Below are 16,437 nucleotides of genomic sequence, written 5' to 3' on the forward strand. Positions count from 1 at the left end.
TCAGACCTGGATAGTTCTTGATTTACGGATGAAAGCCTTACATACGACTCCTCTGAGTTGGGTCAAGAAACCTTAGGAATATTCTTTGAAAGGGCCTGTTTAGCAAGTCAGTTCTAGTAGAAGTAGTTCTCAATATACAAGCACAATTGAGCCCAGAACTTCAGTTGCTAAGTGAGACATCAAGTGAATTTTGCCCTATTTTAACAACCTTTCTTGCATTGTTAAGTGAAACGCTGCAGCCGTTCAGTGAGTCACACGATCGGTAAGTGAATCCCCCTTCCCCATTGCTTGTCAGAAGGTCGCAAAAGGGGATCACGTGACCTGCGACCGTCATACATACGAATCGGTTGCCAATCCTCTGAATTTTGATCACGTGACCATAGGCAGGTTGAATGGTTGTAAGGGTAAGAAAAAAACGGTCATGTCACTTTTTTTCCCAGTGCCGTTTTAACTTCGACCGGTCACTAAATGAACCGCTGTAAGTTCAAGGACTACCTGTATCGGAGCGCAACAGGTAATTCTGATGAACCGATATTCTGTTGCCGGCGAATCTTACATCTCCAATGGCAAAGAAGAAATAGAAAAGAATAGTTGATGGCCAGTGGTGGGATTCAATTTTTTTTTACTACCGGTTCTTTGGGCGTGGCTTAGTGGGCGTGGTATGGCTTGGTAGGTGGGGCTTCATGGGCGTGGCAGGGGAAGGATACTGCAAAATCCCCCTTCCCTCCCCACCCCACTAACCTGCTTTCCAGCTCCATTCTCCTGTGCAAAATCCCCCTTCCCTCCCCACCGCACTAACCTGCTTTCCAGCTCCATTCTCCTGTGCAGGGCAACCAGAGGAGAGACAGCCAATCAGCTGGGACTTGGGAGGCAGAGAATAGATGGGGGCGGGGCCAGTCAGAGGTGGGAATGGCCGGTTCTCCGAACCACTCAAAATTTCCACTACCGGTTCTCCAGAACTGGTCAGAACCGGCTGAATATACCGCCTCTGTTGATGGCTAACCTCCATTTAAGCCAGGGGGGTCCAATTTTGGCAACTTTAAGGCCTTTGGACTTCAACTCCCAGAATTCCCCAGCCTGCCTGAATTTACTTTTGCTAGCCCTGTTAAGGGCTGTTTTTCAGGTTGCTGATGGGCTGGTATGTTTTATGCACATTTTGTCTCAAACAAAATTACCGGTAAGGAACAGTTGCCCCTTCTCTCAGACGCCGTGGCAAGTCGCCAGGATAAACCCAAATTCTTTTTCCCATTTGGTTCTAATCCCGATTTACATTTCCCCAAACGTGAATCAGCCATTCATGGATTTATTTTCTGTTTGCGGGGAAACTTGTGTGGTTGCATCAATGGCTGTTACAAACTCTTAATGAGATACAAATCATTTGTTGGGTTTTTTTAAAAAACAACAACAACAACAACAACAACATTTTTCTTTTCTCACAATGAGCAAATTGCCATCCGGTATTAAGGGAGTAAATCCAGTACTGTAATTTACAGCTGTTTATGAATTGATATATTCATTAGTCTCCGAAGTGCCCGGAGCTTGTTGTTTTCATATTTAAAGCGTTTTTAAATCTCTCCGGTAGTACGTATGACAGCTGGGCTTGCTGCAGCTTATAAAATCTTCAAACATTTTTGCCACGTGGTGAACGAAACTGAAGCAGGATTGGGAATAGCAAACACGGGATAGAACAAATTAACCCACTAATAAGCACACTAATTTCTACTCCCTCGTTAACATGAAAAAAAAACCTGAAGAAGGTAAAATGGTAAATGGAACGAAATATTCAGGACAGAATGTGCTTTATAGACACCCTAACTGTCATGCCCCTGTTGGAGTCTGACTCCGAGGGAGAGGAGGAACGCCTGACAGGGAGTGGAAGTGTGGCTCTGGATGTTGTGGAGGAAATTCAGAGAAAGACCCAGGCCCGTCTCTTCTTCATCCTAGGGCACGCAGGGAGGAACGGATAAGGGAGAAACGTGAATGGCGTGGTCTATGGGGGAGGAAAGGGCCCTGATCCCCTTCATGGGCTGCAGCTATGAGGACTGTTTAAAAGGACAAACTGCGCATGGCCCAGTGCTGGAAGCAAACCATGAAATAATTCTAGTCTGTCAATTCTTAACTGAGTTCTGGCGTCCTTCCCAGTGTGTGTATTTCGATATCTGTGGACGTCTCCAAGCCCTTATCCTGCCTTGTCTCATTAATTGCTATGGTTTGTGTTGTTTTTTCTATTTCTAATTTAGATGTATTTTGAGTTTGAATGGCATTTCCTCCTTTTCGCAACTGTTTGTGGGGGAGTTTTTTTTCTCCAGTCAATGATAATTGGAGCTTTGAAGCCAAGTTGAAGGAATTAAAAGGGACTTCACCTGTTTTTGTGACTTTGTTGCTTTTGTATCCCACCCTGGGTCATCACACTAACTGATGTTTTCCACTGTTCCTGTTCGTCTTAGGGCAAAGGAGTATGAGAACGGAATGGAGTCCAAAAATGTCTCCTGTGAGTCTCCGTACAAAGCAAAGTAAGTCCTTCATCCGGATGGAAGCTTTGCCCGTCAGATTTGCACCCAGAACATCCGAGCAGAGCCCTCTTGTGTGCAGGATAGCCCGTCCCATTCTGGTACCTTTAGCTTTGGAGGTCTGCAGCTCCTACAATGGTAGAAAGGAACCGTTTCGCTGAATCAGCCACAGGATTGTGGGTGGCTCCATTTCAAAGCTATAGAACTTAGGTTCCTAGAGATGGAAGGGGCCTCGGAGGTCTTCTAGTCCAACCCCTTGCTCCAGGCAGGAGACCTTATACAATCCCAATCAAAGGATTGTTCTTGGAAACCTCCAGTGATGGAGCACCTACAACTTCAGGAGGCAAGAAGTTCCATTGATTAATCCAGAGGTCTCCAAACTTGGCAACTTTTAAGACTTGTGGACTTCAACTCCCAGGAATTCTGGGAGTTGAAGTCCACAAGTCTTAAAAGTTGCCCAAGTTTGAGGACCCCTGGATTAATCATTCCGTCAGGAAATTTCTCCTTCATTCCAAGTCAGGTCTCCTTTTGACAAGTTTCCATCTGTTTCTTCTCGTCCTGCCCTCTGGTACTTTGGAGGAAAGTTCTTTGTGGCAGCCCTCCCCAAATTTGGGGAAACTGCTATCATGTCCCCCCCAATCCTTTCCTTCATTAGACTAGACCTACCCAGTTCCCTCAGCTGCTCATCACACGATTTAGGGAGAACAGATAAATAAACAGACGACTGGAAGGGAAAGAAATGGAGTTGATATAATTATGGATTGGTAGTCGTCAACGTACATTATGGTCGTAAGTCACAATGGTCTTTAGGTGAGTCATCACGGGATTGAGCCAGTTTCATGACATTTTTTTGTAGCAGTTGCTCAACCCATCAGACATGTCGGTCATAAAGTGAGCCCTTTGTTCACTGTGGTCCAGGACATAAAAATCTCCCCCACTGATTTTCCTGGTCTTCCTCTTGTTATCCCTCCATCCTGCATCCATCAACCTTGCTTAGTCTTAGGTTTTGCTTTCTTGCTTGTTTTTGATCCAATAAAGCATCCATTGCCTTTCTTTAAACTTTGGTGCAGAATTCCTCCTTCGATACTTAAGGTAAAAAGTAAAGGTTCCCCTCGCACATCCGTGCTAGTCATTTCCAGCTCCGTTACAAAGCCGAAGAAGAGCCAGCGCTGTCCAAAGACGTCTCCGTGGTCAGGTGGCCGGCGGGACTAAACACCGAAGGAGCACAGAACGCTGTTCCCTTCCCACCAAAGGTGGTCCCTGTTTTTCTACTTGCATTTTTTTAACATGCTTTCGAACTGCTAGGTTGGCAGAAGCTGGGACAAGGAAATGGGAGCTCACTCCGTAACGGGCGCTAGGGATTTGAACCGCCGAACTGCCGACCTTCCTGATCAACAAGCTCAGCATCTGAGCCACCGCGTCCCTCTGAATATTGAAACTCCCCTCTAATTCCTCAGTGGGCCTGTTTTGGCCACTGTCCTTGGTACACTCCTAACCTGAGTTTCTCGTTGAATGGGAAGATGGTTTCCCATTTTTGTCTTTGGGGCGGAAAAAGTTTAGGATATGCTGTGGGCCATTGGATGATTTAAAAGAGAGAGACAGAAAAAAAAACTTGCAGCCCGGCCCTTCAGGGAGAGACATAACAAGAGAGCCAGTCGGATAAGAAGCTAAATTGCCTTTATGGAACAAAACAAGAAAGAAAATAAACTTTGCATCTAGCTTTACCCTTTCCAATGTACACAGTAATTGTAGTGCTGATTAAAGGCAATGTTGCAACCAATTGTAAATGTAAATACTCTTACACAGCTTGTTGTTGCCACTATAAATATTGACAAATCTAAAGATGGTTGGCGTAGCAAAAAGAGACAGAGAGAAAGAGAGAGAGAGAGAGGCTCGCATACCCAGAAGTCATGAGCTAGTATAAAACTGCCTCCTTTAGATGTCAGTATTACATAAATTACATTTATGCTGGGTGGTTTTGCCCATCTGACTAGAAGATTTAAGAAGAATGGAGCCAAGTCTTAAGCTGTCCTTCTCTTGATGCTCTCTTGCCCCCAGAACAGGAATATGATCTCTCTGGCAGTTGCCCACATCCAACTGAAGTATAGTTCCTAGAGTGTCCATAATCATGGAAGATATGTTGATAGAGTCATCTTCCACCCAATTCCCTTTTCTTCCCTTGGCTTGACTTCTTACAGGTAGAAGAGAAGTCTGTTTCAGATCTTATGGTGGAAGTGTCACTGGTGGCCTCTTCCAGATCTGAAGGTGGAAACATCTTCTTTGTAGACCTTTTGGAGCTTACGAATTCTTCAGGGGAGCAGGTCCACTTTCCATTTCTTTTACAATTTGGCATCTACCTGCATTTCCAAATTTTGGAAAGAGGTGGAAAACCTCACAGAACATCCTGGAAGTCTCATTTTGGTTTCAACCTTGGGGGAAAAAAACCCCTTCTAAATAAAAGAGATTTAAAACTTTTTTTAAAAAAAAAACTCCATCGCCATCAATCAGATAGCAAGGTTGGATATCAATCAAATAAATGCACGCAAAATAAACTTCTCACACATCCTGAAACTTGACAAGAGGTTCTGAGTTCCCATCAATTGTCACCAAAGAAGAGACTGGAAGCAGGAAATAAGATTCACTTCCCTGAGCCAACAAACAGCTCAGTCCAACGTTCACCTCAATCTGGGCCAAGAACTTGAGCAATACGGTCAGACATGAAGTAATCAAAAGGAAAGGTAATTTTATATTCTGTACCGAGCCAGGAAAAGAACGAAGAAGACGGTTTTACGATGAGTCTTAAAAAGAAATGAATGGGAGGAAAAATGTAAAAACATAGAATTCCATTTGACTTGATTAGAGCTGGAAATAGGTTTCTAAAGCCAGAAAGTAGACTTGTCTCTTGAAAACTAAACGATCGGCCTTACAAAATGCTTGCTAGTGACAGGAAGGTTTTCTTTTTTTAAACCAAAAACAAAAAGGCCTCAGTTTTTGAATAAAACCATTTTAGAAAATAAACATTGCTTCCAAGCCAGTTTATAGTTGTTATGATAGAAGTTGTGGTTCTAAGTGCGTTAGAACCACTTCCCGCCGTTCTGTAGATCTCTTAGGAGTGCAAATACACTGAATTCCTCATTAAAGTGGAGGAAACAAACTTTTTTTTTTTAAAAAAAAAAGATGCAGCTTATTTACCTGCTCTTCTTTGCTGACTTTGTTTAGTAGTTTCCTTAAGAGCCATTACTATTTAATTTACATTATTTCTATTATTTGATGCTACTCTCTCTGCTTCCCATATTCTTTGAAATTGCCGCTTTGAAATGCAGTGATTGATACATCATTTTAAAATTGCTTTTTTTCTTTTTCTTTTGCAAAATCAGTGCTAACCCATTCCATGATAGATTATTATTATCTTTTTACTAGGCCCAACCATCCTACAAGCCAGGAAAAGAAACAGGATGTTCTCTAGCTGCCTTTTATTTTTACATTGGCTTGTGAAACTCCGTTTGGCTTAAGGACGGAACGCTTTCACTGGCTCCCGGGCGCTGTTGCACAATGACTCTAGATCAGGGCTCCTCAAACTTGGCAACTTTAAGACTTGTGGATTTCAACTTGTGGAGTTGAAGTCCACAAGTTTTAAAGTTGCCAAGTTGGAAGACCTCTGCTGTAGATCATCTCTGCCATGCACAGAATCGAAACGAGTGGGATGTTGACGTTCTTGCGTGTGGTGACAAAAACTTTTCATGGGACCTTATGAGATTTTTTGGGGGTGGGTGAAGGAGATTCTCCCCCAAAGATTTCTTAGCTACTGGCCAGGGGCTCTGGTTCTACTCCAACTTGCAGCTTCATTCATGTATTATTTAATTTATGTAGCCATCCAATTCACATATCCGGGTAGCCTACTTTTTTTTTTAATCCACCATGTGATAAAACCCCATAAAACACCTCCACCCCACCTCCCATGGTAGCACCAACACAATCAAATCAGCCACCCGATGGGCTCCATCTCCATTCGTGGTCCCCAGGCCCACTGACAAAACCATGTTTTTAAGACCTTTCAGAAAAACAACAGGGAGGAGGCCAACCTTACCCTGGAAGGAAAGATGTTCCATAAAGAAGGGGTCACCACCGAGAAGGCTCTTTTTTTGTGGTCCCACCAGATGACAAGTTTTGGGATTTCCAGCAGGAGTTTTTCCTTGCTTGAAAATAACTTAAGGCAAGGCTGACTCCCAACTATGGTTCTTTCCTTCCAGATTCTGCTTGGTAATGGCCAGTCTAATTCCTGTCTGCCTTTTCTCTGTTTTGAAAGTTATTGTTAAAAGTGCTGAGGAATATTATTGTGTAATAATATATGGTATAAGTGTTGTACCTGATGATTCTTGACTCTTGAGGAGTGTATCTTTTCTTTTATGTACACTGAGAGCATTTGCACCAAAGACAAATTCCTTGTGTGTCCAGTCACACTTGGCCAATAAAAAATTATATTCTACTCTACTCTACTCTACTCTACTCTACTCTACTCTACTCTACTCTATTCCTTCTAATATTTATTCTATTCTATTCTATTCTATTCTATTCTATTCTATTCTATTCTATTCTATTCTATTCTATTCCATTCCATTCCATTCCATTCCATTCCATTCCATTCCATTCTATTCTATTCTATTCTATTCTTAGTGTTGTACCTGATGATTCCTGACTCTTGACGAATGTATCTTTTCTTTTATGTACACTGAGAGCATTTGCACCAAAGACAAATTCCTTGTGTGTCCAATCACACTTGGCCAATAAAAAATTCTATTCTACTCTACTCTACTCTATTCTACTCTACTCTACTCTACTCTACTCTACTCTACTCTACTCTACTCTACTCTACTCTACTCTATTCCTTCTAATATTTATTCTATTCTACTCTACTCCACTCTATGCTACTCTACTCTACTCTATTCTATTCCTTATTCTATTCTATTTCTTATTCTATTCTACTCTGCTCTACTCTATTTTATTCTATTATATTCTATTTTAAATTCCATTCCATTCCACTCCACTCCATTCCATTCCACTCCATTCCATTCCATTCCATTCTATTCTATTCTATTCTATTCTATTCTATTCTATTCTATTCTAATATGATATAGTCTTCCACAGGCAAACCTAGGAATAGCCAAAGACTTCCGCAGAGAGTCAGTTTGTGCCCATCCTCTCCCATGCCCATTTACCTAGGAGGAGTCCCATGGAAAACTATCCACCGTAAACGTACCCAAGACGTGGTACTGATTGTCTCTTTTTAATCATTGCACAGTGAAGATGGTCTCACTGAAATATTACTGGAATGTAACTTTCCCAGTTCTGAATGCTATTTCCTCCTCCCTCCCCCCTTTTTTTTCTTGAAAGGCTACAACGATTGGTGAAAGATTTGCTGAAGCAGCTTCAGATTCAAGATGGTAGCAAAATCTCCGCTCTGGATAGGATTCTGGGAGATATTTCACGCATCCTGGAAAAAGAGGTAACTTTTCTTGCTCAATCATGTCACTTTCCTTGCTCAATCATGTCGTGCCCTTCGATGCAACTCTTAATTCCTGATTCTTCCCATGCATGCAACTCTTGGCTGAAGATTCACAAATCTGTTGAGTTTCTTGGATCCTCTTGGTGGCTTGGTTCACAAGATCACATAGGCCACGAGCCATAGTTTGCAAGCCGCAAACTGGCTGAATTTCCACTTTGCCGTAAGCCACAAACAAGCCAACACTCAGGAGAAGCACAGTCAAATTCTGAATATTCGTTATTATGCTGAAGGTATTTGAAATTGTGAGGTTAATGAATGGAAAAGATTAGAAAGTTAAAGTAGGCCGATGTGCCATTCTGTATTTCTTTCCCAATGTTGCTTTAAAGTAGACTCTTGACTATAAATACAGGGGAAACATTATTTTTATCCAGCTAATGTTAATTAGATTAATGTGATAAAATCAATTTCTCCATTAAATGCATTATTCTAAAACATTAATGGAAACTTTTTATTTCTTTCACAAATTTAATACTCTACAGTTGTTTCAATTAAATCAACACCGCAAACCCTTTAATGCCAGATAGGGAGATATTCCATTCCCCTCCCCAAATAATTAAATTAATTGCTTTTCCAAAATCAACACATCAGGCTCCCAACAGTGTTTGCAGAGTCTGACACCCAAATGCCAGAATTTTACATATTCAGTATGCTCTCTATCAGTGTTTCCATTTTATTGCCTATATTTTCTGATTTTTGTTTAATCTCTGGGAGAGAGCTCTTTATCTTTTTCCACAGTCAGTTTTGTTTTTAATGAAATTGCATTAAAGCAAATGATTAGCATGCTAAAACTGATGAACCAGTTAAAGGTTGGTTCTATCGCTTGACATAAAATGTGCTGTACAATTACGTTTTGAAGGAGATTCTGATTTTTAAGACAGCCAGCTTTTATCTGGCTGAAATGTCCTTCTGAAATGACAGGATTATTACTGGTTGAAATCATCACTAAAATGAGAAGCTTGCATAATTAAAATCGCAGCAGCTCTTCATAACTTTCAAAATGATGGATTGAGGAGGAAGTGTTCCTATTAACTTTGGAAAAAGGAGGGATAAATGTACTGGAGGACATGTTCCCTTCAACATTTTTCCATCCAATTTTAATTTGTTGCCCTTAAAGTCTTTGCCATCTTTAACAACACTGTTGTGAGAATCCTTAACACCTTAAAACCATGCCCTCCTCCTTAAAACCAACTTCACGTTGATTGAGTTGAACAGGTTCTTCTGTCTATTGATTGAAAATGAATTTAAAATTGGGTTTTGAGTATCAGGAAAATAAGATCAACTTTGTGCAACTTATCAGCAACTTAACATGTGTGTGCCATTACTACAAGTAAACAGAATTTAAACAAGAGATTTGACCAGGAATTCCTCTGCCCTCCTCCTAATTATGCAGCCTCTTTTTAAAAAATATCCAGCCAGGCTGCTGCTCCTAACTGGCAGGATGTCACACACAACCCTTCCTAAGTGAGTTCAAATCTGCCAAAGTTTATAAGCCGGTGGAAGTTAGAAGGCAAAATGCTTCCTGACCCGTGCCGCCAAGTGTAATGTGGTACAATATCAGATTCTGACAAAGCCAGCCTCCGTTTGGGTTCATTGAAATGCGAATACCAGAAGCGGTAGAAGAAAAATAAATAAGGAACAATCTGGCTGAAAGATTCGGGTTAGGTGACATCCATCACAAGGTCTCACCCGATTCTTCTCTGGAAAAGGAGGCCATGATGCATCTCGCTGGAAGATCCCTGTGGGAGAAAAATGAGAAAAATCACACAGCTTTAGGAGCGTTCAGCTCAAACTTATTTGATAGCCCATCTATGGCTTTCTACACGAAAGGGAGGAGGAGGAGGAGGGAGGAGGAAGGGGGTGAGGAGGAAGGAGAGGAGGAAGGAGGAGAAACTTGGATAAGAGGAAGAAAGAGGAGGAGGAGGAGGAGGGAGGAAGTGGAGGAAAGAAGAAGAGAAGGAGGAAGTAAAATAAAAAGAACAAGAAGAGGAGGAAGAGGAAGAATTCCCCATCTTGATTTGAACAAACCAATTCCCACAGCATCTCATGCAAAAAACAAAAAAACAAAAAACTGGCTTTAAAAATACTGTTTCCCTTCTTTTGATGGTTCTCTTCATTTTTTTCATCTTTAATGAAGTTTCTTTTCATTCTGCATAATCTTTTGCAATATTTTTACGCCATCCACCCAGAGTAGCCAATGGAATAAAATAGTTTAAAGTGGATTAAATTATATCACCGGTTAAAAAGCTACCATTAGGTTTGACCTGGGAAGGAGTGTGTGTTTGTGTGTGTGTGTGTCTGTTTAAAGGAAACAAAACCCAAATTTTATGCAGCTTGCAACACTTCTGTAACTCAAAGGTTTATTGGGATAGAGCTGACCCTGTAATAGGACCGTGGCTTTAGTATAAATAATTTAAATCTTATACAGAAGACAAACTGTTCTTTAGGCCTCGGGGTGGATTAGGATAAGCAAACATATGTACAATATTACAAATATATGTTCTTAATTGGCCCCTGTAAGGCGAGGGTGTGTATATATTTTAACAGGAAAACATAGATTCTTGTTACTAGCATTGATATCCATCAGCTAATAGAAAAACAGATATGGATTTTCCCAGGGATTGCTATAAACATGAACTTTAAATGTTTTTTCAAACAAGCCTGTGGTTTAATCAAACCTGTATTTTCCCCCTTATCGCCAAGAGATATCTGTCTTTCAGTTGTACAGTTGGAAGTAGCATAGATTGTATTTCTGATTCTTTCTGTAATTACACCATTGCTAATTGTGTCGTAATACAGTAACCTAAACAAACATTTATTGAATTTTCTTCGCAAATTCACCGCAAGTTGTACTATTACAAGGAGACATTGGGTAGTGAATACATAGAGCAAACAACATCGGTAAATAACGCTATTGACTTTCTTTTGTTTAAAAAAAATTACAGCCTTTTTTCCCGTCTAAATAGACTGAATAAATTAGCAACCTGGACTTGAGAGAAAAATCAGTCGGGTATTACATACAGTAAAATAAAAATCACAAATTGAAAAGCAAAGTTCTTATATCCAGTAACAAAAATAAATTCACCAAAATTTTAATCCTTACAATAAATAAATAAATAAATAATGCTGGGGACAAAATAACTTTTTGAAAATAATTCCATCAATTTGATATCCAGCAGTTGCATTGTGGCACAGCTCCCATCATGCCCCAATTTATGACCTTCTGATTAGGAAGATGGGATGTGTATTCCAACACATGGCTCTCAAGACTCTGAATTCTTTTTTCCCCCCCAAGATTTGTTTTTACTCAGTGTCAAAAAGGCTGGATGGGTCATTTCACTGATGGTTAAAATGAAGATCTCTACACACAAACTCCACATAATTCTTAAGTTTTATATGGCACATTTTTCTTTATGTTCTTCTAAGTCAATGTATACATATAGCCATAGAGAGACAACCTTCAAAACCATGGGAGATAGCTGGGCTACATTGACCCAACAATCTTCTTAAGTCTGGTTGTTATCACACAAGTTTCATTCCTAACAGGTTGGGGAAAACTGGTGTTGGGATAAGATTCAATGGGTCTTTAAACAGGGGGTTCTGGGAGTTGAAGACCCAACCATCTTAAAATTGCTGAGGTTGAGGAACACAGAACTACGTAGACCAGAGAAGCTGCTTTCCAGGTTTTTGTGATGTATGACAGAGATGTCTGGTTTGCTTCTTCCCAATAGGAAGCCCAGAACAAGCTAGGTTTTTATTTCATGGAAGCTTGGAATTTCTTCTATTGCATGACTCCAGGTCTTCTTCCCAAAGAGAACCATTTTCAGACTTCCATGTGGACAAGGCAGGCTTCTGCTCCTCCTCCTCTGCTTCTTCTTCCTCCTCCTCCTCCTCCTCTTTTTCCTCCTTCTCTTCCTCCTCCTGCTCCTCTTCTTCCTCCTTCTCTTCCTCCTCCTTTTCCTGCTTCTCTTCCTCCTCCTCTGCTTCTTCCTCCTCCTCCTCCTCCTCCTCCTCTTTTTCCTCCTTCTCTTCCTCCTCCTGCTCCTCTTCTTCCTCCTTCTCTTCATCCTCTGCTTCTTCCTCCTCTTCCTCCTTTTCTTCCTCTTCCTCCTCCTTTTCCTCCTCTTCCTCCTCCTTTTCCTGCTCTTGTTCTCCTCTTCCTACTCCTCCTCTTCTTCCTCTTCCTCCTTCTCCTCTTCCTCTTTCTCCTCCTCCCCTTCTTCGCTTTTTCTTCCTCTTCCTCCTCCTCTACCTCCTTCTCCTTGCCCTCCTCTCCTCCTCCTCTACTTTTCTTCCCTCCTCCTCCTCCTCCTCCTCCTCCTCCTCCTCCTCCTCCTCCTCCTCCTCCTCCTCCTCCTCCTCCTCCTCCTCCTCCTCGTCCATCTTTCTCCTTAAGCATTTGTCCGCCAGCCCTGAAGTATCATTATTCCTGTCTGTCCTAATCAATAGGGTCAGGGGAGATGGATTTCCGCAGCTGCCATGCTGTCTTCTGACACAGAGCATCCATAGTCATTTCCAGAAGCCGGCTGTAATTCTCTTGTTAAATCACGAGTCGAGAGAGAAATCCGTAGACACACGGCGGCTTGCTTGTCGGGAGATGGGTGGGGGAGAGAGAAGGATCAGTTTTGAGAGTGTCAGTTTTCCTGAGGAGAGGAGGAGAGGGAGACTGTTAATTGAATTTCCCCCAGGAGCATCAGAAGAAAAAAAAAGAGAGAGAGAGAGAGAAAAATAAACCCCAGACCCCCCAACCCTTACAACAAAGCCAGGAGGCGGGAACTGTCATTGCAGAAAAGCTGCTTACATTGATTTAACTTTGCTAATGGTCGGGGTTGAACAAGGAATTGCCCCTGGGGAAAAGAGGATCTCTCTCTGTCTCCTTCCCCACCCCCACACACTCAAAACCTGTCCCTCTTAGCTTTTTCTTTTTTAAAAAATAAGGAAAGAACCCAATTGGTACAAGCCCAGGAGCGCTTGCTTTAAAAAAATATATAACATGGGCATGGGTGTTTTTTTTTCCCCACGAGAGAAATAAAAGAGGTTTGGAGTAAATGAGAAAGCTAGTCGGGTCTTAGTGGTGAAGGCATCCGGCCAGAAACCTGGGAGACGGTGAATTCTAGCGCCACCTTAGCCAGGAAAGCCAACTGGGTGACTTTGGGCCAGTCCCCCCACCCCTCTCTCTCTCTTTCTCTCTCTCTTCTCTCTGTCTCTCTCTCTCTCTCTCTCTCTCTCTCTCTCTCTCTCTCCTCTCTCTCTCTCTCTCTCTCTCTCTCTCTCTCTCTCTCTCTCTCTCTCTCTCTCTCTCTCTCTCTCTGTCACTCTCTCTCTCTTTCTCTGTCACTCTCTCTCTCACATCTCTCTCTCTCTCTCTCTCTCTCTCTCTCTCTCTCTGTCTCTCTCTCTCTCTCTCTCTCTCTCTCTCTCTCTCTCTCTCTCTCTCTCTCTCTCTCTCTCTGTCACTCTCTCTCTCTCTCTCTCTCTCTCTCTCTCTCTCTCTCTCTCTCTCTCTCTCTCTCTCTCTCTCTCTCTCTCTCTCTCTCTCTCTCTCTCTCTCTCTCTCTCTCTCTCTCTCTCTCTCTCTCTCTCTCTCTCTCTCTCTCTCTCTCTCTCTCTCTCTCTTCTCTCTCTCTCTCTCTGTCACTCTCTCTCTCTCTCTTCTCTCTCTCTCTCTCTCTCTGTCTCTCTCTCTCTCTCTCTCTTCTCTCTCTCTCTCTCTCTCTCTCTCTTTCTCTTTCTCTCTCTCTCTCTTTCTCTCACTCTCTCTCTCTCTCTCTCTCTCTCTCAGCCCAACTCCCCGCAGAGAAACCAGCCCATTTCTGGTCCTTGATCCCTTTTTCGTTTTATTCGTTCATGCATTTCGATTTTTACAGCCTCCCAACTCAATCGAGGGACTCCCATGTTTTTTCCCAGAGTGCCGGGCACCAGGCGTAGCAACGGAAAGATCCCACGTTTCTGTATATTTTAACCCAAAGCCCTTGTTTCGTACATTTTTTCAGTCAAGAGCTGGGCTGCAAAATGTGGCGAAGCGCTTAAAATAACAGCCCCTTTGAGTGATTCTTCCTAATTTTTTTTAAAAAAAAGGTGTAGTGTATGTGCGGGGAAGTTAATTGCAGAGGAATATGAAGCCACGGCAAATGCGTCCAAAAGTAGAAAAAGTCACCTGACGTCTCCTTTCCCAACCCAAATTTTTTCCCCCAAAAGATAAGAGAAAATTGGCTTGCCTTCAGGGAAAAAAAAAAAGTGATGGTGGGGGGAGAAGAAGGAAACAGCCTTAAAATTCCCACTTCTTCGGCTATTATTTTATTTTATTTATTTTTTTAAATTTAGTAAATTTTATTTAGTTTTCAAAATTTAAAAACAGAAAATTTATACATCGTTATATCAACGTCAAGACATCTATTACATTCCCGTATCACCTTTCTATATACACGTTTCTTTCATTATGCAATTTCACCTTAATATATAAATAAATATAGATAGATATGAATATAGATATAAGTATTTACATAGTTTCTTATTCTTTACCTAATTGCCATTTTGATTTCTTTTTATTCTTAAACCATTCATACCAGGCATCCCAGACATTATAATATATCGACTCTTCTTTGTCACTTAATTTCATTGTTAATCTGTCCATCTCTGCACAGTCTAAAAATTTTTTAATATTTTTTTATAATTCAGCTGTTAATTTAATGGCCACTCCGTGGATTGCTCTGCAAATTTTTGCAAGCATTGCAAATGACTCCCCGAGTTTCTTCTCTCCTTTGAACCGCTAACACCGGGGAATTTTTTACACATCAAGCAACAAATTTTGGGGGCTGGGCTGCAGATTCCATTTCATTTCTCTTTTTTAAAAAAATAGACCCTCGGTCTTGAGGTCAGGTATTTACATTTCAGCCCAGTGTTTGTCGTAACTGTGAAATCTGGGTGGGGGGGGACTGCCAGCAGTCAGACAATGTTTATCGCAGCACAGAGACAGTCGAGAATGTCGGCTTGGCGGGTTGCAGAGGCCGGCTGGCTTATTTACATTAGAATCTGCACATTGTCAGATAGAATAGAATAGAATAGAATTCTTTATTGGCCAAGTTAATAAAGGAATTTGTCTTTGGTGCAAATGCTCTCAGTGTACATAAAAGAAAATATACATTCGTCAAGAGTCAAGAATCATAAGGTACAACACTTAGTGATAGTCATAGGGTACAATAAGAGAGTAGAGTAGAGTAGAGTAGAGTAGAGTAGAATAGAATAGAATAGAATAGAATAGAATAGAATAGAATAGAATAGAATAGAATAGAATAGAATAGAATAGAATAGAATAGAATTCTTTTATTGCCCAAGTCTGGTTGGACACACAAGGAATTTATCTTGGTGCAAATGCTCTCATGTACATAAAAGAAAAGATACATACATTTGTCAAGAGTCAAAAGGTATAACACTTAATAATTTGTCTTAGGGTACAATAGGAATAGAGTAGAGTAAAGTAGAGTAGAGTAGAGTAGAGTAGAGTAGAATAGAATAGAATAGAATAGAATAGAATAGAATAGAATAGAATAGAATAGAATAGAATAGAATAGAATAGAATAGAATAGAATAGAATTCTTTTATTGCCCAAGTCTGGTTGGACACACAAGGAATTTATCTTGGTGCAAATGCTCTCATGTACATAAAAGAAAAGATACATACATTTGTCAAGAGTCAAAAGGTACAACACTTAATAATTTGTCTTAGGGTACAATAGGAATAGAGTAGAGTAGAGTAGAGTAGAGTAGAGTAGAGTAGAATAGAATAGAATAGAATAGAATAGAATAGAATAGAATAGAATAGAATAGAATAGAATAGAATAGAATAGAATAGAATAGAATAGAATTCTTTCTTGGCCAAGTGTGATTGGACACACAAGGAATTTGTCTTGGTGCAAATGCTTTCAGTGTACATAAAAGAAAAGATTCATTCGTCAAGAGTCAAGAATCATCAGGTACAACACTTCATAATCTTCAGCAAGCTGCTTTCGGTGGGCGGGCGGTTGTTTTCCCAGGGTGGGTTTTCATTTTGGAGAGCAGCTCAGTTTCCACCACCACAATGTACATCTTGAACCACAATTCAGAATAACAAGAGTTGGAAGGGACCTTGGAGGTCTTCCAGTCCAACCCCCTGCTCAAGCAGGAGACCCTATATCTCTTCAGGTAATTTGTCATCCAGTGTCTTCTTGAAGACCTCCAGGGATGGAGCCACACACAACCCCTGAAGGCAAAAGCTAGTTCCACTAGTTCATTGTCGTCACCGTCCGGAAGTTTCTTCTGGGTTCTGAAATTTAAGAGACTTTTGGAATGGAGCTCTTGATCAAGCTTTTGAAGAGCGTGCTTCTGTCGG

The 16,437-nt window shown here is 41.2% G+C and overlaps 1 protein-coding gene across 3 annotated transcripts in view; it reads left to right on the top strand.

Annotated features, from left to right (window-relative positions):
• Window positions 1-16,437, top strand: part of SCAPER (S-phase cyclin A associated protein in the ER) — a 101,486-nt gene that overhangs the window by 42,937 nt on the left and 42,112 nt on the right. For all 3 annotated transcript variants that reach the window (XM_087972470.1, XM_087972468.1, XM_087972469.1), the window contains 2 exons: window positions 2,448-2,513; window positions 7,902-8,013. In XM_087972470.1, the coding sequence (XP_087828596.1) occupies window positions 2,448-2,513; window positions 7,902-8,013 (178 nt within the window). The remainder of the gene's footprint in view (window positions 1-2,447; window positions 2,514-7,901; window positions 8,014-16,437) is intronic.

The sequence above is a fragment of the Notechis scutatus genome, chromosome 11 (genome assembly GCF_049901735.1).
Source record: "Notechis scutatus isolate UNSWTSFEM ecotype Mainland chromosome 11, rNotScu1.2, whole genome shotgun sequence".
Taxonomy (NCBI): Eukaryota; Metazoa; Chordata; class Lepidosauria; order Squamata; family Elapidae; genus Notechis; species Notechis scutatus.